The following is a 21597-nucleotide window of genomic DNA, read 5'->3' as shown; positions in this document are numbered from 1 at the left end:
AGAAAGAGAGAGAAAGAGGGAGAGAGAGAGAGAGAGAGAGAGAGAGAAAGAAGAGTAGGACGGAATAGTGGTAGTAGATGCGCTTAAATAATTGGATGGCAGCTTTTTAAAAGCCGTAATCTAGTTTTCATACAGGCGTTGCTTTAATGGATCACAATCTATCGGATCGTCGGTTTTTCCCTGCCGTTGGGAAGCTTTGCATTTAGTTATCCCAGTGTTACCCTCTCCTCGTTTCGCCGCACGCAACCCTTTATCCGAACTTTGCCTTCTGTCTCGTGTTAATGTCCGAAAAAAAAGAATAACAAAAAGAAAAAACAAAAAAGAAAAGAAAAAGAAAAAAAAGAGGGAGAAAGAAAATCATTTAATGAGAAACGCAGGGTAATCCAATACCGATATCGGTCTGCTAGGTATGAAGTCGATAGTCGTTTCACGTAAGCACGGCTCTAATTAAAAAATATCGGCAAACGAGGTCAATATTCTGCTTTCGAAAAAATTGTTCGATTTTTTTTTCTTTTTGTTTTTTCTTTTTTCTTTTCTATTTTTCTTTTTTTTTCTTTTTTTTTTTTTTTTTTTCGTTATCTTTTTTCTTTTTTCTTTCTTTTTTTTTTATTCTTTAATTTAGCGTACATGTTTCTCTTACTTTCGAGAGCTAAGAATTCCGTGATACCTTTAGTGTTCTTCTTCGCTTTCGTCAGAATGAACTTCGCGTTTGGAAAGTATAAAAATGAATGGCAGAGGTGCGCCGTTAATAGCGGGGAAGTGCGTGGTGTTGTGTGTTAGGTGCTTTTATAAGTATATACCCATGTGTACAGCCCTGTATGCTCTCACATATAACTGTCCGATTTTGAACAAGGCGGCACACACGGGGGATTGGCGGTGGCAGGCTACATTGGGGGTTGCGGTGTCAATAATACATCGCACCGTTCCTCCTATATACCTACGTATGTAGGTGACTTTCGAATAGTAATGGCTTCGATTCGCGTTCGAGTACAAACAAGAGACGTTATAACGTACATATGTAATCAAGTACGAATTTTATTTCTTTTCTTTCCTCGACAATCGATACGATCCAAACGAACGTATACAGATTGTTTTTCTTAACAGATTAGCAACGTTAAATAAAAGAGAACAAATTTTGAAATATCGGAAAGAGGATTTCGACGAAAAACGAAAACGGAAAAAGAACAAAAAAACAGAAAAAAGATTATGAAGCATATAAAATAATAGTAATCTGATTCGATAAATTTGAATGTTTTCGTGGGCGGTAGCTAGCCATCGCGAATGATCTCTTCCTCGTGACTACTTCACCACTGGAGTTTACGCTGGATCCCATCGCAGCACACGCGTTCTATCGAGGCGTGCCCGATGCACACGTAAATGTGTATTCGTGCGTTCCACGAGCGCACACGACCCTATCGGACACGAATGCAACGGGAGGGGGTAGAGAGAGAGAGAGAGAGAGAGAGAGAGAGAGAGAGAGAAAGAGAGATAGATAGGGATAGAGAGGGAAAGGGTGAGAAAGAGAGAGGCTGGGTGGGAGGAAGGGAAGAAGAGAGGGAGGGGGGAAGAGGCGCAGGGATGCCTCGTGTGATATACGTCTGGCCTGTAGGTGGCGGTCGAGTGGAACTGTGTGGTAGACGGGTGGGTGGAAGTGTAGGCGGGCGGACGATAGTTTATTCAGCGGATTATTGACGGGTGGTGTGTTCGGGTCCTACATGCCGTACGGCATACACTCAAAATAGCTCCCGGTCAACCCCTGCCGCTGGCATTTGAAATATCGACCCTTTCAAAATTTATTCGCGAAACTCGATACGCGGAGATGCATCTCTCTCTTTCTCTCTCTCTCTCTCTCTCTCTCTCTCTCTCACACACTCTTTTTCTTTCTCTTTTTTTTTTTTTTGTGCGAATATCGTAATCGTTACTCTTCCTTCCGTTGTTTTTTCTCCCTTATGTTGATCCTTCCTGATATTTTCTTCTCTTTCTTTCTTTTTCTCTTACTCTCTTTCTCTGTCTCTCGGTCTTTCTTCTTTTTATCATCACCGACGTTCCGTTGCATGGATTCTTGCTACTGCACGCGAGTAGTTGGTTATTGAAGACGATAGGAGAGAAAGAGACAAAGAGTGTGTGAAAGGAGAGAACGTCTCGTTTTGAAGGAATCCAACGAACTGCAGATAAGGGATGTAAAAATACAGCGACCCAGATTACACTATCGAACTGATTATTCTGAGGACGAGTGCGCTGTTTCTCCTCCGTAGATTCAGAACGGATTCCGTTTCCTTTGCAAATTTTCGGACGTTCCTTACATACATATCAAGTTTTTCTAACGTTTCTATTTTCAATAATGATTTACTTTGAGCTATGTCGTTTCTAATTTAAAACTACCTCCTTTATATATTTCTCTCTTCAATAATGGACACGTTTTTAAAATCATCTATGCAAACGATGGAAGCTAGAAAGAAGAGGAGAAAAAGAAAAGAAAGAGAAAGAGAAAGAGAAGAAATTCAAATAATATCTATTTACGAACTAACGATAGTATTTCTTTTTTTTTCCTTTTTTCTTTTTTTTTCTTTTTTTTTTTATTCATCCGAATAAAAAGAAGCCGAGATAGAACGGAATCGACACTGTCCACTCTCGCAGATATATATTCACTTCTCTCCTCTCTCTCTCTCTCTCTCTCTCTCTCTCTCTCTCTCTGTTTCTCTCTATCACATACACACGATCGAAAGGCACGTTACGCGTGTATTCGTGTATTCGCGTGATATCTCGCATTATCAAGGTGAGCCAACCACCGTTGGCTGGCTGGGCCGGGAAAGAAAGAAAGAAAAAAAAAAGATCGCTGGTTTTTTTTCATCCGGTCTCGTCCATGTGTCCGAGTATGTGGCCACCATACGCATTACCGAGAGAAGGTTTACTCACACTCGTACGAAGCCAGAATACGCGCGCACGATCTCTCTCTCTCTCTCTCTCTCGTTCGCTCGCTCGCGAGAGGAAAAGAGAGAAAGATAGAAAGAGAGAAAGAGAGAGAAAGAGAGAGAGAATACGGTTGCGCGAAGCCGAGTTGATAGAGACGGCCGTGTGGGTCCGTGTAATTGCCGGCAGCGAGGCGCGGTGCTACCGACCACTTCCTGTTCGCGTATCCGCTCCTGCAAACACCTTCCTTTTACTTCAAGTGCACATCCGAACGTACGTGCTCGTGAATGCAGGATAAATTAGAAAAAGAATAGACTTCAACCATTTTACCTATCCTGTTCCAATTTTACAAGGAAAAGGGGACGATACAAAGTAAGTTCGCATTTCAAACGACGAAGGAAGATCGATAGATCGTTACGTTTTTGAACATTTCTCAAATCCAGTCTCGTATCAACGTAAAATCTTCTTATAAAATACTATAGTTTCTTTCATGATTTTTCGTAAGAACTGACATGGTATCTTATTCTCAAAGGAATTCTAAAAAGAAGAAGAAGAAGAAGAAGAACAAAGAATCTTTACTTGCGAAATTCCTTAATGATTAGTCGTATCGTTATGGCCGATTCGAAATCGCGTACCGGTTGATTTATCGGAAGAGAGCGTCGAACTCTATACCTCCGGGCTGATGACATTAAACTGCTATACTTCTCAGACGTTATCGTCCTCGCGTTATCAAAGGAGCCGAGTCGAATGTCGATATGTCCTAGGAACGAGATCGCTTTGATGAAAATCCAATAAAAATGAAAATCGAATGAAAAGAACGTAATGTCTCACCGGGCGAACGTTCAAATAACAGATTTATGGCATTTTATAATTACTTTATTTTCAATATTTTTACACACACACACACACACATACACATATATATAATTGTATATATCTATAATATTAAAAAATATTACAAATAAATTATATTACTTTAATTATATATATATATATATAATTAAAGTATATAAAATATATATATATATTAATATAAAGTAATTGGTATAAATTGGCATAAACGTTTTCTCAAGCATTAATTATGTTAATAATTTATTTACTTGGTTTATTAAAACCAATTTCTACGATCGTGTTAATATACTACGACGTATTAATTATAAAGAGGATATGAAAAATGTATAAGAAACGTTACAAATCGAAGAAGAAACAGTTCAATTATCGGATTATTTAAAATGAACGTTCAATCGAGAACTGTCAAGAGAGAAATGTTTTGAAGTAGTGAAGTATGACGTTCGTCGAAGGTCTCACCGCGAAAGATTAAAAGTGTCGGAGCTTACGTTTGGGATTATCCACGTGTTACTCTCGCGCGCGCGAGCGAAATAATATGCGCGCGCACGCGTCGGTGTCGTGTATGCGTGTGCATGCGTGCGCGACGCTTGCGCAGTCTCTTTGTGTTGAGTAACGGAGGAAGTGGAGTACGACTAGCGTAGAGACGAGATTTCGAGCGAATCGATGCCTAATAGCCGAGTCGCTGTAATTAATGCAACAAGTTGATACCTAACACTTATCTCTTTCAGTACGTTGGCGTAACGTTAATGCAATAAACCGCGAAAACTTCGTTCGGCAATTTTTTCTTCTTTTTTTCTTTTCTCTTCTTTCTTTTCTTTTTCTTTTTGTTCTTTTCTTTTCTTTCCCTCTTCTTTTTTTTTTTTTTTTAAATTAAACAATGCAGTCAATAGTAATTTCGTTATTTTTTCTTTCGGATAATATGTACTGTATACTGTAATAATATATTTTATATATGTTATACAATATATGTATTATATATATTATATATAGTATATACACTATATATATATACATTATATGTACTATATACTGTATACTTTATATAAATTATATAAATATTATATATATTATGTGTGCATATGTGGATATAAAGAGAAAGATTTGGGGTGGATTGCTTGATTGTACTTTTCTATATCTATATATTAACCAATTAGTTTCTTAAATTAATTGTTTATGTATATAGTTACATAATAGATATATATACATATGTAACTATGCAGTATATATACATATACTATTATATATCCAAAATTTTATTTTACTTAATTAATCGAAATAAGTTATCAAACTTCGTGCTCATGACGACCCGTTATATTCACGTTTTATCGAACAAGTTCGTTTTAAAGGAAAACACATTAATCGGTCTTAACGCGTTATTTACGACAAAATATTTTCCGAAGACACTCTTTGGTAAATCTAAGTTTCTTGAGTAGAGCAAGGAGATTCGTTGCGATTTGGCTCGAGTGTACTTTTCTAGAACCGTAAAAAAAAAAATCTGTTACGAAAGGAACGACAAAACCCTCTAAAACTCATTCTTCCTTTTCGAGCCTAAACGGATAAGGAATTAGAGAATCGTAATAGACGTCGAGCGATATTTCTGCCAATTCTTAGGTGTTTCCGGAGGGATAGGATTAAAGACTGCTTCGAGAATGAGAGAAGGATGCTGGAATGGGGAAAAGGAGAGAGAGAGAGGGATACGCCGATCTGCTGGCTAGTTTTAGCTCGCAAATGGGACTTCCTTCGAACTTTCTGGCAGTCGAGTGGCTGCTAGGCGTCTTTCGCACATGCGGATGCACCTGCATCTGCGGCCAAAAGGAGAATGAGTCGAGCAGTATAGAGAAAAAGAGAGAAAGAGAGAGAGAGAGTTAGAGAGAGTTAGAGAGAAAGAGATAGAGATAGAAGGAAATCTTAGGGAAAGGCAAAGACTGACTGAAGAAAAGAATGGGTGGTTGGGTGGGGGTGGACTATCATATAATTACCGTTAATTGAATTCTCGGTGGGCTTCTGTCCAAGCTACCATTTGGTTTAGGATGCCAAACTACTAGCTATACTTTAAGACTACTACTCTCTAGATTATATTTTTCCTCGTGTGTCCTCGGACTAATTCTTTATTAGTATTAATCGAATAATTTATTCGTAAAGTTTGTAGAAATATAAAAAAAAAAAAAAAGGAGAAAGATACTTTAAAACGGGATAAGATTCCCGTTTTAAGATGTTGTACCGTCGAAAATGGCAAAGTAATTCTCGTCGACGAGATAGAAAAGTCGCGTCGTCGGTCGATAACTTAAATTCTCGGATACACCTGACGACCTTTCGTGCTTCCCTTTTACTCCGTTACCTTCTTACTGGAATCTCTACGTGGATCTCACCGTTACCAAGCTTGACCGGCCCGAGGTCGACTTCGAGATCTTGGTCGTTAGCAACATCGATCCGATCTCTCTGTACCGTTCACGGTTACTCCTTTTTTTAAAATTTTGAAAAGAGAAAGAAAGAAAAGAAAAGTAAAAGTAAAAGTTTCAAATATCTCATCTAAACTAATTTACTTTGTATATTTTCATATATATACACACACATATATACGTATAAGATCAATCGACTTATATCTATATTTCTATTATCTTAATTAAATTATATTTATTTTTCTGCTTTCAGGTAAGGACACAACCACCGTGTGCGATCTTTTCTTCTTACAATTAATTGTTAACCGAAAAAAAAGAAGAATCCTTCAGGTATTTGAAATATATGTGTGTATCTATATATATATATATATAGATATATATATGTATATATAAATATATATATATATATACACACACACACATGCTAACAAGTTTTCTATCAATTAGAAATGTTTCTTTGTCAAACAATATTTCGAGATTTTCATCAAAAGAAATAATTTAATCACTCGCTGCACGTTTTAACAACCGAATGCCATTTTTCTTTTTCTTTTTCTTTTCCTTTTTTTTTTTTTTTTTTCGTTCAATTATTCTCGAAAACGAGATGGACGATAAGTCCTTTCGTCGATCCAATCGCGGCTTCTTTTGCATTTCGATTACGTTCTCTCGCGACGTCCGACTCGGCTCGACGTTGATGCATACCGAAGCGCGAGAGGCGCGGCGCATCGGAGTCCGCTAATTGAAATCTACGACTTTGAACTTCGCCGTGCTCGCGAGCTAACAGAGTGAGAGAGAGAGAGAGAGAGAGAGAGAGAGAGAGAGAGAGAGAGATAGAGATAGAGATAGATCGAGAGATACTGCTATAGTAAAAGTAGAGTATAGAGGTAGAGGACAAAGAAATATTGCGTTAACGATCGTACAGGCGCGACAATGATCGACTATTTGTCGACTATACAATTTTTAATCACTCATTAACCTTGTCTCGTTTTTTCGATTTACAAACTATATTAACGTAAAGAATCCCGTTTTTACTGTGACTCTTCCCCTTTCTCTCCCACCCTTTCTCTCTCTCTCTCTCTCTCTCTCTCTCTCTCTCTCTCTCTCTCTCTCTCTCTCTCTCTCTCTCTCTCTCTCTCCACATTATTTCAGGGAATTCTATTCATTTATGAGGCAGTTTTAGAGCGGAATTTTCGCGATAAAATTCGTGCGAAAAGCTTTCCATAATTTGAACGAGCTCTCTCTTGCATCATCCAACGCATTGATCGTAGAGAGTTCATCCAGAAAGAACTTTCCAATAAAAAGAATATTCTCGATGAATTCATCAGCGAGTGAATGATCTACGTTTCGTTAAAAAAGAAAATCATCTTTACAGGGAAGATATATTTCAATGATCTTGATCTGGTAAATGAAAAGTTGTTTCTTTTATCTGTTGATAAATAAGGATCGTTTCAAGATAAAACAATGATTATCAAATCGGTTTTCATGAGAATTGTCAATCGGTCTTTTTGATAAAAAAATATATATCTCTCTCTCTCTCTCAGTCTCTCTCTCTCTCTCTCTCTCTCTCTCTCTCTCTCTCTCTCTCTCTTTTTACTCGTTATACCTGTCTGGTAGATATTTACTAAGTGGGAAACCCGGAAGATTTGAGAAACGATGAAGTTGGATTTTTCAACGGAAGCCGAGCATAGCACGGGCCTTGATGGCATTCCACGGTTAGAGATCGATACATAGAGCGAGGCCCGAAGCCAAACCGTATGCCGGTACCGTACGAGCGCGAGGCAATGATCGCACACACATACGCGCAGACGTATGCATACACGTACGTACGTGTGAGCATAAACGCTCGCATGCGAACGTAACGCTTGGACGATGTAAAAACTCGAAGAGAGACAGAGAGAGAGAAATAGAGAGAGACAGAGAGACAGAGAGAGAGAGAGAGAGAGGGGTGAGAGGGGGGAGAGAGAGAGAGAGAGAGAGAGAGAGACTCGTATTCATGTGTACATACATACACTCATACGTGTCAGAGAATACTATACACGGTACATGGCGCGAGCCATACTCGACGAGTTATCATCGACTCGCGCGTGTTGGAACAGATAATAGATGCGCGTGCGTATCTAGCGAGTTTAAAAAGTATGCACGGCGACTCTCGGAAGTACATATGATCTTTTACATCGTGTATTGCTCGAAACAAAAATATTGCCTTGAATATTTGCAACAATTTTTATTTTATTTTCTTTTTTTTTCTTTTTTTTTTTTTTTTTTTTTGAAAGATATTTTAGCCGACGAATTTACATTCTAAGTGATTCGTATTCATTTATCAGCCATTTTTAGAGCGATGCTTCAGAATTTATTTTTAATTTCAATTGCAGTTCCTCTTTTTTGTTTATTTTTTTTTTTTCCCTTTTTCTCTCCTTTCGTTTCTTTTTTTTTTCGCGATCAATACATTTGTTTGATTATCGTGTTTCATTGGTGTTTTTTTTCTTTCTTTCTTTCTTTTTTTTTTTTTTTTTTTTCAAGATACCAATAACATGCTTGTTAAACGAGAGATCGTTAAATTTCATTATTATTATTTTTCATTCATAAGACGAACGATCGAGTTATCATTACTTTTATCGAACGAGGTATCGTTTTTGAAACAACTCGAATTTTGTTAAGTATAATAATTCGTTCGATTTCATTAACAAGAGATATATACTCGTACTTTTTACACTCACTGTACGTCTCCTTCCTTTCTTCGTACATGTGTGCGTATATCCATGTATGCGAACACCGCAAAAACGAATCGCCGTAGTAAGACACGGAGAGAAGCGAAGGCAAGATCTACGCGTTGGAAAACGCTTCGAAGTGTGGCAGAATTGCGCGGATGCACGTAGCAGATAGGTGCGCCGAAGTTTGTGTAAGAATGCTTTCAACGTATACTTATATATATATCTGTATATGTGTACATGTGTGTACATATGTGTGTGTATACATTTTTGTATACGTGTGTATATTTTTCTGTGTGTATGTGCGTACTCGCGTAGGTGAGCTCGTATACAGGCAATCGCCAAAACTGCAAACTACTGAGAAACGCGAAGCACCGCCAGTAACACGCCCACTCCCTTTAAAGATGCCAAGACTTCTTCTGACAATGAGTCTCCGTCGCGCTGGTTCTCATCCGAGAGCTTTCGACGAAATTCAACATTTGTACGAATTAGAATTGGGAATCAAATTACGAAGAGAAGTTAGACTCCAACGAACTAGGTAGCTCTGTCGATCTAATTTCATTTCTTTTGTATTTTTAGAAGGAAGAAAAAGGAAATAGAAGATTCTGGAGAAAGAAATCGACGAGGGAATGATTTCTCGTAGATATCGGTTTATCAGAATAGTTTCTTCGTCTCTTATAAACTTCTGTAATTTAATCTTTCTTCTAACACCAAATTTAAATAATGTGAAACTTATAATACATATATATATATATATATATATATATATATATATACGTTTCACATTATATCAATATATATATATATACATATGTATGTATGTATATAATTATATATATATACATATATATATATATATATATACGTACATAATTGTATATAATTGTATCGTATATTAAATATAAATTTTTAATATAAATTAAAAATGAACTTTTTAACGCTAACTTGAAATAACACTTAAAAAAAAAATATGACTCAGGTGAAAGTTACATGACGTTAGAAAGAATTAAATTTCTATCGAATTTTTTCTTTAGAAAAGAAAAGAAAAGAAAGGAAAAGAAAAAGAAAATAATCCGATAAGGGGTGCGTATGTGGTTGGTCGTCGTGTTTTTTTTTTTTTTTCAGGATCGATGTGGAAAAAGCTCTCTCTCTCTCTCTCTCTCTCTCTCTCTCTCTCTCTCTCTCTCTTTTTTTCTCTTTCTCCTCTTTGCTTCTTATGAAAATTGTTGTTGATTCGAATAAGCGAGATCGCGAGAAAAGCTTTGTTGTCGTCGTCGTCGTCGTGGTCGTCGTCGTCGTCGTCGTCATCGTCGTCGTCGTCGTCGTTGTTATCGTTGTCGTGGTGGTCTCGGATACTCACGCTCCAAGAGCCGGGGGCTATTTTCATGATGGGGGCTAGGGCGTGATATCGGAAAGGGAGCAACCCTTGTAACTACTACTGTACTGAAGTACATACTTCATATACGGTTAATCGCCTTGATAATTTATGGGGCTCGAGGACGCGGAAGTATCGCCTTGTTGTAAGGGGCGGGTCGTGCGATCTGTAACGACTTCCATAAAGCTCTACTTCGTAAAGTGAAAAATAGTCCCTTCCCGTATATCCTATCTAAGACACGGCGAACACAGAGAATTTACATTGGAACGATCGTCCGGTTATTTTATTCATGCGTTTCATGCGATCTTAAATAATTCGTTTCCAGTTAGAGACTACTAGGTTGGATCGTATCGCCATTTGTTATACTTATTCTATATATTGTCATTATATATGTTGAAACTGTGTACCTAATGTTCCTTGCACGTTATTAGCAATAAAAACGATAGACACACTCGATTTATTTTAAGATATAGCTGAGATCGACATAGATCAAAGAATCTTTTTTACGGGAAGTCGATTTCAGACGTTTTTAGGATCTCTCTCTTTTCTTTTTTCTTTTCTCTTTTTTTTTTCCTTTTTTTTTTTTAGACGTGACCGAGGGTGTCCCGTACGACTTTTGCACGTGGGTTCCCAAGGGAGCAGTCCCAGCCGTTCGCCCATCTAATTTTATCTTACTTTGTTTGAGTACAACGCACCTTTCGACACGCAGTGCTTTTTCCTCGTCTCTTTCATCTCCACCTCTTCGTCACTCTTTCTCTCTCCACCACCTCCGCAGCCGGCATCTAACCTCGCGCTTCGTTTTACGGTACGTGTCTTGAGAGAGAGAGAGAGAGAAAGAGAGAGAGAGAGAGAGAGAGAGGGAGAGAAAGAGAGAAGGAGTCGAGAAGCATTGGATCCTCGCCAAATCGGGCGATAGAGCTCGATCGTTAAATCGAGCCGCGAATTAGGCAAATTTCCTGCTTATGTCGTGTTCTGTGTACTTGACTCGGTTTAAAGATTGAAATTGTCGATAACTCAACCTTCCACTCTCTCTTACTTCTCGCATTTTAAGATCCTTCTGAGAAAATGATTTTATTATGTTTACAAAGCGAATTAAGTCATTATATTAATTAAAGACGTAAATGTTATAGTACCTTAAAGACGATATTTCTCTCGCGTCTATCTCTGATGTAAGATATATATATATATATATTATCTTATATATATTATATATAAATTTATATATTATATATAATATATAATTATATATAAATATATATAATATATATTTATATATATTTATATATTATATTCTCAGGATCGAGATGATCAAACAAGATCTCTCGCACTGTGTCGTGAAAAGATCGGTCGGACGAGGAACGGTCAAGAGGAAGTCGCCGTGTACTTCATAAAATATCTCATCCGACCTGCTTTCTCTGCTCTCTCTCTCTCTCTCTCTCTCTCTCTCTCTCTCTCTCTCTCTCTCTCTCTCTCTCTATCTATCTATCTATCTATCTATCTATTTATCTATCTTTCTCGCTCCTTTTCTCAACAGCAGCAGCATCTTCGTGACTCGTCTTCCGTTAGAAAAAATCCCACCTGACCCACTACCCTCGTGACTCGGTTTTCTACCCTCACGAGTTTCGACGCGCCACTGCGTCGGCGACTGCGAACGTTGCGCGAAATAAAAAGGAATAAAATAAAGAGAGAGAAGGAGAAAGAAAGAGAGAGAAAGAAAAAGAGAAAAAGAGAAAAAGAGAAAAAGAGAAAAACAGAAACGAGAAGAGGGAGAAAGGAAGAAAGGACAACGAGGAGAAGAAAGAGCAACGTGGCTTAGCGGTGGGAGACACTGCGAGAGAGAGAGAGAGAGAGAAAGAGAGAGAGACAGAGTGAGACAGAAAGAGAGAGAGAGAGAGAGAGAGAAAGAAAGAAAGAGAGAGAGAATATATGAGAGGAAGAGCACAGTGGTAGAGTGGGAGAGAGAGGGAAGGAGTGGCAGGCGCACGCGGAGCGTTTAACGAGTTCACGGCACGAACGCGACGCCGGAATAAAATGAGCAGGCTAATCGATACCGGTTCATTGAGTTTTCGCCGCTGAACGTACGTCCGTTGGATGGTACTCACCCTCTTCCCTTCCCCCTCCGCTACCCTCTCGTGTCCCACTTCCCCTCTCTTTCGGTAACCTTTCACAGTTTCTTTCTCTTCCTTTAGTCTTCGATCGTTTCTCTCTCTCTCTCTCTCTCTCTCTCTCTCTCTCTCTTTCTCTCTAACACACACATACACACACACACATAACACAGATTCATACATGTGTGTACGTGTATATATATATGTAATATATTTTTCCCTTTCTCTTTTCACCCTTGCGTTCGTTCGCGCCTTTGTCACTATTCCTATATACAACCCTTCCTTGTCGTGCAAATACCCGTTAGTACGAGCTAGAGAGAGAGAAAGAGAGAGATAAAGAGAGTAAGAGAGTAAAAGAGAGATAGAGGTAGATAGATAGAAAGAGAGAGAGAGAGAGAGAGAATAAGTGGGAGAGAGAGATAATGCATACAGTGGGGAACAGGTCACGTGGGTTATCGTTTGCCGGACCGTGGCGCGAGAGCGTGTGCGCGTCAGTCGCTACGGCGACTTCGACGAGGCGCGCGCGCCGCCGTTTAAATTTAAACTACGCGCACACCGCGTGCGCTCTTCTACCGTCTCTCTGTTACCTCTCTTTCGGTGGTTACGAATCGTACGCTGTGGTCTAACGGCGCCGACTCTGAATCCTACGATGTCGTCCTGTGGGCGCGCGTGCGCTCTAATTCGTTCATTCTTCTCGATCATTTCTTTCTGTTATTCCTTCGCACGATTCCATCTCTCGACGGAACGCTTCTTTTTTCCCTTGTTCTTTTTCTTTTCTTTTTTGCTTTTTTTTGTTTTCTTCTCCTTATTTCTTTTTTTTCTATCGTTTCTTTTTCGTCTCTGTTTTTGTTTCTCTCTCCGTCTTTTTTTTTTCTCTTTCCGACTTTTCCCTTCACCTCGTACGATTAATTAATTCCAACGTAACGTCGTAGAAACGTGAACACGTTCGATTATAATTTAAGACACAGTTCTGAATAATTCATTCACGAACGAGGCTCTCGACGCTTCGAGAAATCGTTTCGAGACGTCGTAAATATCATTCGATGTTGTCATTCGATGCGGGTCGGAGATCAGCATTTGATTTCTCGAGAAAAAGGAATTTCTTTTTTCTTCGTTCTCTTAGTTTCGAAGAATCTGATTCGAAAACGTTGTCTGTTTGAGAACCTCGATATAGTTTCTTCATCGAGTATTTAGCTCTGTTAATAAGTATGTATAAGAGCTAACCGTGCTAATTCTTTGCAGATGTCCAGGTGGGGTTTTAAAAAGGTCGCTCGTACGAACGAATGATTAACTCCTCGCCGTACTTGAAGTTAATTTAACGCGTGAAGAAACTTCGACGTTGTACGGTCGTAGCCGGTCGTATATAAGAATAACAAAAATAAATATTATTGATACGATTGAAAAGAGAAAAGACGAGAGAATAAGGATAGAAGTATGAAAATAAAGATGGACAGAGATTATGAATATAACGATAGGATAACGGAACGAAGAGACTAGCGAGACTGATGGAAGTATGTAACAGTGTGTAACAAGAAGGCGAAAAGAACGTCGACGGATCGTCGAGCAAAAACGTCCCAGACGCTGACGTTCCTAAACCAGTAAAAGTTTAAGCCTCTGTCGTAACTGCCAAGTCGTTGTGCTTCCGCTACTCCGATCGTTACGCTACGATCTTACCGTTTCTATATATACGACGTATACATTATATATATATATATATATATATATATATATATATATATAATGTGTATATATGTGTATATATGTATAATGTAATAATATATATATATAATATATACATATGTGTGTGTACATGTGTGGATATATACCTCCGAGAACATCAAAACGATGAAAGAAAGTACGGTGGACCATCGAAGAAATCCTCGAGAAATCCCCAATTCAAAATGTTGCCTTGTCTCCACTCGTACTTCTCATCAATGAGTAGAATAGAATAGAATAGGATAAAAAAGAAAACAAAATAAAACAAAACAAAACAAACGAAACAAAAAATAAGGTGAAACGTAAAACAAGGCGGTCGTTAAAGTCTTACGACGAACGACTTGTTTCGTCGTGAGAAAGGAGTGCAAGAGAGAGAAAGAGAGAGAGAGAGAGAGAGAGAGAGAGAGAAAGAGAAAGAAAAAGAGAGAAAAAAAAAAGAAAAGAAAAGAACAGCATTCGTCGAAAGCAATTTGGCGCCCGCATGGGCAAACCTATTAGCCGCTTGATTGGTGTTCCAAAGATCCACGCTCTGTGAGTGTGTGCGAGCAAGGCAGAAAGAGGAGCAGCTCTTAGCGACTACCGGCTGCGGCTGTGAGGCATAGAATCTTCATCACGGTGCCTGTTACGAATAAGCTCTTAATTCCTTGTAGGGTTCTTGACTCCCACTTCCATCGTCTCTCTCTCTCTCTCTCTCTCTCTCTCTCTTTCTTTCTGTCTCTTTCTCTTTCTCTCTACCTCCGATCTTCAACTCGACTCTCAGTTTAGTCCCTCCCGCCATAGCCTTTTCCCCGTTCAGCCCCCACGTATCCTCCCCCTATCCACCCGCTCGACGACAACCGTTCTACCTTCCGCCGCCACTTTCTTGGCTTCTCTCTTGCTTTGTCCCTCCTCTCTCTCTCTCTCTCTCTCTCTCTCTCTCTCTCTCTCTCTCTCTCTGTCTCCTCCTTTGCTCTTATATAAAAGCCGACGTGGGCTGTATGCCCGTACGGATGCTCCTAGCGATGACTTCGAACGTACAACGAGTACGAACAAGAGTATCTCGAATTTACGAATAAAACCTCTCGTCATGACAAATTTCTTCGAGTATAAAATTAATCGAACTAACTCGAATCTCAACAAGTTAAGACATTTCTTTTCTCTTTTCTCTTTCTTTTCCTTTCGTTCCTTCTCCTCGTCCTTTTCTTTCGTTTCGCTAATCTAATCGATGATTAACTTTTTACGATTTCATAGAACGAAAGATGGCGAGACGAATGTTGCGTTTGATTGATAAGTGAAGAAAATAATAAGGATGTTCGTAGCTATCGCTGTATTCGCAAGCCGTGTCGTCTCTTTACGAAGGCGAGTAAGTAAAGCGAAGCGGAGGAGCGTGTATCGACCTCGGCCCCCGTAGGTGTGGGTTCGGCCCCAGAGTGCTGCGGTCGGTCGGTCGCTCGCTAGCTAGCTAGCTTGCTTGCTTGCTTGCTTGCTTGCTTGCTTGCTTGCTCGGCTTGGCAGCCTGGCGACTGTGAGTTTCCTCTCTCGCCACTCTCCGGCCCCGGCCTCAGCCCCAGCCCCAGTCTCGGCCCCGGCCCTCCGTGGTGCTTCTCTCGGGCCGAGCCCTCGAAAAAATCCCCGATGCGAGGGGGAAAGAGAGAGCGAGAAAGAGAGAAACAGAGAGACAGAGAGAGAGAGAGAGAGAGAGAGAGAGTGAGAAAGAGAGGGAAAAGAGGAAGTGTAGTCGAAGAAGCTGTAGAAGAAGGAGGAGGGAGGAAGGAACGGGAGACGGGGGTGGAGGGGGGTGGAGAAGGAAAAGGAGGATGAAGGGAAGAGGTTGCAGGGTGGAGAAGAGTTTTGTGGAGGTGGGGAACGGGGAAGCGGGAGAAAAAGGGGGAAAGCGAAGTTACACAGCGTCTCCCACCGTCGTCGTTTCTCTTCTACTTCTTCTTCTTCTTCTTCTTCTTCTTCTTCTTCTCTTCTTCTTCTTTTCTTCTTCTCTTCTTCTTTCACTACTACTACTACTACTACTACTACCACTACTACTACTACTACTACTACTACTATTACTACTCTTTCAGAGCTTCTCCACCTTCCTTTTTTTTTTCACTACCACCATCAGTAACACAGCAGCGGGCGGCTCACGCTGCTGCTTCTCGTACTTCTTTCTTTCTTTCTTTCTTTCTTTCTTTCTTTCTTTCTCTCTTTCTCTTCCCTTTTCTTCCCGTCCCAACACACCAGTCGTATTCCATTTAGCAGGGGCGCCGTTGGAACCGACGAACCATCATAGAATACCTTATAGCAAGCGAGAGTGGAGGAGGCTGGCAGTGATGCTGGAGAAATAAAAAGGATCCTCTTCTCCTCGCGGCATGCCAAAATAAAACAGCTCCTCTTCTCCCTACCATTCGGTCCCTCTCTCTCTCTCTCTCTCTCTCTCTTTCTCTTTCATTCGCTCGCTCACTCAGCCGCCCTATCTTCTTTCTCTTTCGCTCTTTAGTATATAGTGAGATACATATATGGAGGAAATGGTCAGGTCGCGGTGGAGAAACTGCGAGGGAGAAAGAGACGGGCTCTTTATTGGGCTCTGAGAAAGTAAACCCCCTCGAGGGCAATTAGCGAAATACAAAACGGAGGAGGTAGCTTTTCTTCTGGTTCATAAACTGACTACTTGAAAGCAGATCGAACAACTATCCAGAACTAGATGGATGCTTGTGCGTGCTCCTCTTGAAAACGATCGATCATGTATTTTTTTGAGAATAATTTAATCTTCTCTCTAGTCTGAATCCTCGATCGAATAAAGTTCGATTCACACGTTTCAGTTTAGTTTTTCGTTCCGTCATTTCAGTTACAGTTCATTCATTTATATTCATATTTATCAGTTCAATATACTATCAGTCGGATTATACAGTTACTACTCTATGGACATCGAGAGTGCAAAAGGTGGGAGAAGGGGGAGAAAGAGAGATGGGCGGAGCAATCGAAAATCTCTTTTGTCTATCAACAAAAGACGTGTTATCAGAATTCTGTCAGTTATTTCGAAAAAACATCGTGGACGACGATTTCAGACGATATCGAACACAGAGGAAATATGACTGATCGATGATCGAATGGAGACCGAACGGAAATATATAAACTTGTACGTACATTTAAAATTACATAAAACAATGTTAAAATCATTTCGATCGGACAGTCAAAAAGAAAACAAAATTATACGAGAATAAATCGAAACGTGTGAATCGAGCATAAAAGATAAAAACAGAATAAAATACCGGTTGTCTCTTCTAACTGGTATTATTCGATCGTAGAAGATCGTTCGAAGTTAACCGCAACGAGCTTATCGATGATTTATGACGATTGTTATAGCAGCAAAGACACTAGTCATTATCGATATCGACAAAAAGATACCGTCGAGTTTCTTTGAACATACGATCCTCTGCCACTTTGCCTTTTAATTCATTTGCTCCATTTAAAATAACGCAGTAGGATTCGTCAATCGTGTATATGACTTTTCGCGTCGTTGTCGTCGTCGTCGTCGTCGTCGTCGTCGTCGTCGTCGTCGTCGTCGTCGTCGTCGTCTCGACGGATTTCGGAAAGAGTTCGGCGCCAGCAAGGACGAAGTCTCGCGAGATATCCCCTCTCTCTTTCCTCTTATCCACCCATCTCGCTTTATCCTCTTCAATATCTCTCGCCTCCTCTTCCCATCTCAAAGTTGCTTTTTCGTCGACACGTTGCGGCGTCTTCGCCGTACGCCGATTTGCCATTCGGTCGATCCGTTTCTCCTCTCCTCTTCTCCTCTTTTCTCTTCTCATCTGTTCTCATCTCTACTCTTCTCTTCTCTTCTTTTATCCTTCTCTCGTTCGTTTGTGCCTTCCTTTAGCGAGGCATTACCCACACGTGGCGCCCGTTAGAGAAACGTGTGTTCGTTCCCACTTACGGCCGACGATGTTCCCCGATTCGTTCCGCCCCTTCGTTCCTTTACCCGACGACCTTACGACTCTTCAGCGTCCAAAACCGTCTCTTCCTTCCTTCTCTCTCTCTCTCTCTCTCTTTTTCTGTCTTTATCTCTTTCTTTCTTTCTTTCTCTCTCTCTCTTTTACTTTTTCTCTCTTTCTCTACACTCTGCCGTAAGAGCATCTTCGATCTTATTACGACCTACGGACGGATGCCTCTACTAAATCATTCGATTATCGACCCATCGAAATCTCTTTCCAACAAGACTTATCCTATATTCTTACCTTCCAACGCACATATATATATATATATATATATATATATTGTATATATGAATATTGTTATATATATTTGTTATATATATATATATTTTATTTTTTCTTCGACAAAAAAAAAGTACATTTTCTAAGAACAATTAAGCAAAATCATTAATTAACAAATTACTTATATAAATATTAACATAAAATTATATGTTAATCGAAATAAATATGATGACCATACGCCTATACGTCCAGATATTTTTATAAAGTTCAAGATTAATTTTCTATCGACGAAAAGATAATACTTTTCGAGTGAGTGTTATACCTTCGGCGCCAATGCACTCTTCCGTCCCTCTCGTAACGTGGTACCCCCATCGAAGCTCAACGCACTTGTCCCACTCCCCGTCGGGACGGTACGCGTGTCTTCCATTTCTTCCTTCTCTTCCTCCTCCACCTCCTCCATCTCCTCCACCTCCTCCACCTCCTTCACCTCCTTTTCCTCCTTCTCCTTCTCCTCTTCACCCTTTCTCTTACTCCTTCCTTCTCACACGAGGAGTCTCGATGAGAGTCGAGCTCTCCTTCTAGTCGTGGCGTGTACACGCGTCATCGCTAAGTATAATATTCTCCTGGCGGTTCTCTCGGTGAACCTATACCTCTTTCTCTCTTTCTCGTTGGATCGTTATCATCCTTCTCTCTCTCTCTCTCTCTCTCTCTTTCTCTCTCTGTTTCTATCTCTATCTCAATGTCTTTCAGAAAAGAGATAGGCTTTAAGTTGCCATCTCCAAAGGCTTATTTCTTCTAAACACGTTTAGAAAGCAACCTTAAGAGTACTGATATCTTACTATCTTATGAATGTTTCCTTTGAAATGGAAAATTAGGTAAATTTGGGTTATTCCGAAGCAAATTCGAGGACGATCTGTCTATCAAGCTTTTCAAGGTTTCGACCTGGAAAGAAACTGAAACGGGTATCATCTCCCTCTCTCTTTCTCTCTCTCCTTCTCTCTCTCTCTCTCTCTCTCTCTCTCTCTCTCGAATCTTCTTCGAAACGCAAGGGCAATGCTTACGCACGCGCATACGTTGTCGCTCCCCTTCGTGGAGGTTCTCCGTTTGCTGTCCTCGATGCACGCACTCTGTTTTGTTCTTTTTCTCTCTTTCGACGAGAAAAGTTTCTCTCTCTCTCTCTCTCTCTCTCTTTCCGTCTCTCTTTCTCTCTCTCTCTCTCTCTCTCTTTCTCGTTGCTCTTTGAACGTATAATACCGGAGCGTGGAGCGCACATGTGCTCTACGCTCGGAGAATAATGGATGTATTACACGGGCGAGGATTCAGAGAAACACGGACACGGTGCCGTCGCGACACGTACGGCCTGCGGGACGAACGCGGGACGAGAACGGATGGACGGGCAGACGAATGGGAGACTGTTACACCCAATTGTCCCTCGTTGCGCAGGGGTCAAGTAAGGTAGCCAACCGCGACAACGGTTGGAACACACGGTGAACCATCCTCCTTGTCTTCTTCGCCATCTTTCTTTATTTCTTTATTTCTCTCTCTCTCTCTCTCTATCTGTCTGTTTTTCTTTATTCCTTCTTGCCCAGTTTTAATCTATAACCCTTTCTTGTTCCTTATTTAGTTTTCATCTCAATTATCCTTGCGAATTGATTTCGTTTAAAATTTCTTTCTTCCTCTCTCTCTCTCTCTCTCTCTCTCTCTCTCTCTCTCTCTCTCTTTCTCTTCTTTACCATTTCATGTTTTATTAAAAGAAAGAGAGAGAGAAAGAGAGAGGAGAAAAGAGAAAAAGGAATACCATATAGATGCATCCTTGCTTTGCACATGAATTGAATGTAAAGAATATGGATCCTTTCAACTTCGTATAGGTTGAAGGTCTACCTAGGTTGAAGCTCGCCTATTTCTATTTTTCGTTCTCACGTATATAACCCAACTAGCTAGACGAGAAGCTAACCGAAACGAGTTTGTCAACCGGTCAGAGCCCCCTCGCAAAATCCAATATATGTAGGTAGAGAGAGAGAGAGAGAGAGAGAGAGAGAGAGAGAGAGAGAGAGAGAGAGAGAGAGAGAGAGAGTCGGCTAGGACGAGTTCATTTCCGCTAAATTTCGACGGAAATTTTCTAATCTTTTTTCCCGTTCACCGTCAAACTTCGTGAGAAATAGAGAAAGAGAGAGAGAGAGAGAGAGAGAGAGAGAGAGAGAGAGAGAGAAAGAAAGAAAGAAAAAAAGAAAGAAAAAAAGAAAGACAGCGAACCAGACAGACATACAGACAGACAGAGAAAGAAAGATGTATAATCCTTGTAAATAACAGAACGAGACATAGATACGTACATTTCAGGAGGAAAAGCAAATCTTTCTTGGCGACGCCACTGGTTGCCTCCTTCGTCGTCGTTCCTCCTCCTCCTTCTCCCTCTTCCTCTCTTCTTCTTTCTTTTTTGGGGCGCACACGTGTGAGGTTATCCCGACTCGGTTGACCCCATCGTTCTCCTCCTCCTCCTCCTCCTCCTCCTACTCTCCTCCACGCATTGGCTTTTCAGATCAGAAAAGAGCTGCTCCTCCGATGCGAACTTCTTCTTCCTCCTCCTCCTCCTTCTCTTCCTCCTCCTCCTCCTCCCGCTTCTTCTCCTCCTCCTCCTCGGCTTCTTCTTCTTCTTCTCGAATCCCCTTGACGCAACCTGGACAAGACGTAGTCGCTTTGGCGCATACGTTCACGATGACGTCATCGGTTCTTTTGCTCCTCTACGCTTCTCCTCCCTTCTCTCTCTCTCTCTCTCTCTCTCTCTCTCTCTGTCTCTCTGTCTCTCTGTCTCTCTGTTTGTCTGCCTGTCTCTCTCTCTGTGTGTGTGTGTGTGTGTGTGTGTATCTCTCTCCCTCTCTTTTTTTTCTTCTATCTCCTTCTACTTTGATCGAGCTATATAGGTCGATCGACGCGTGATTTGGCGAATATACCGCGAGCATATCCTCGAATGACAAAAAGCACGATAAGAGAGTTTCGTCATTACCCACTCGTTACTTCTTCTTCTTCTTCTTCTTCTTCTCCTCCTCCTCTTTCCTCTTTCCCCTCTTTTCTTTCCTTTTCTCTACTTCGATCACGTTCTTCACCGTCGTCGAAAGGATGACTCCATCTGTAAAATTTTTCGTGATCGTCTTCCAAGACCATTCTACAAAACAGACTGTTCGCGATCGATTTTCTTTGTGAGAATTTTACGTAAGATGTTTTTTTTTTCTTTTTTTTTTTTTTTTAATATTTACGTCTCATCTTATTTCCATGTAATTGTCAGAGCTGAAGGAGGAGGAGGAGGAGGAGGAGGAGGAGGAGGAGGAGGAGTTGTAACGTCGAAAGGAAGGGAAT

At 40.5% G+C, this 21597-nt stretch overlaps 1 protein-coding gene across 7 annotated transcripts in view; it reads left to right on the top strand.

Moving 5' to 3' along the window:
• Positions 1 to 21597, top strand: part of LOC122627233 (nucleolar protein 4-like) — a 52193-nt gene that overhangs the window by 11102 nt on the left and 19494 nt on the right. For 3 of the 7 annotated variants that reach the window (XR_006326816.1, XM_043808224.1, XM_043808223.1), the window contains exons 1-2: positions 5957 to 6212; positions 6412 to 6488. The exons of 2 other annotated variants lie outside the window; for them this stretch is intronic. Coding sequence is in view for 4 of the 5 variants with exons in the window: in XM_043808224.1 (XP_043664159.1) it covers positions 5972 to 6212; positions 6412 to 6488 (318 nt within the window). In the remaining variant the exon portion in view is untranslated. Of the gene's footprint in view, positions 1 to 5956; positions 6213 to 6411; positions 6489 to 8744; positions 9055 to 21597 lie in introns of those variants that run through there. 2 more of the 7 variants (XM_043808225.1, XM_043808227.1) reach the window with 2 other exon arrangements.

The sequence above is a fragment of the Vespula pensylvanica genome, chromosome 2 (assembly GCF_014466175.1).
Source record: "Vespula pensylvanica isolate Volc-1 chromosome 2, ASM1446617v1, whole genome shotgun sequence".
Taxonomy (NCBI): Eukaryota; Metazoa; Arthropoda; class Insecta; order Hymenoptera; family Vespidae; genus Vespula; species Vespula pensylvanica.
The sequence above is the reverse complement of the archived record's forward strand: the minus strand, read 5'-3'. Positions and strand labels throughout refer to the sequence as shown.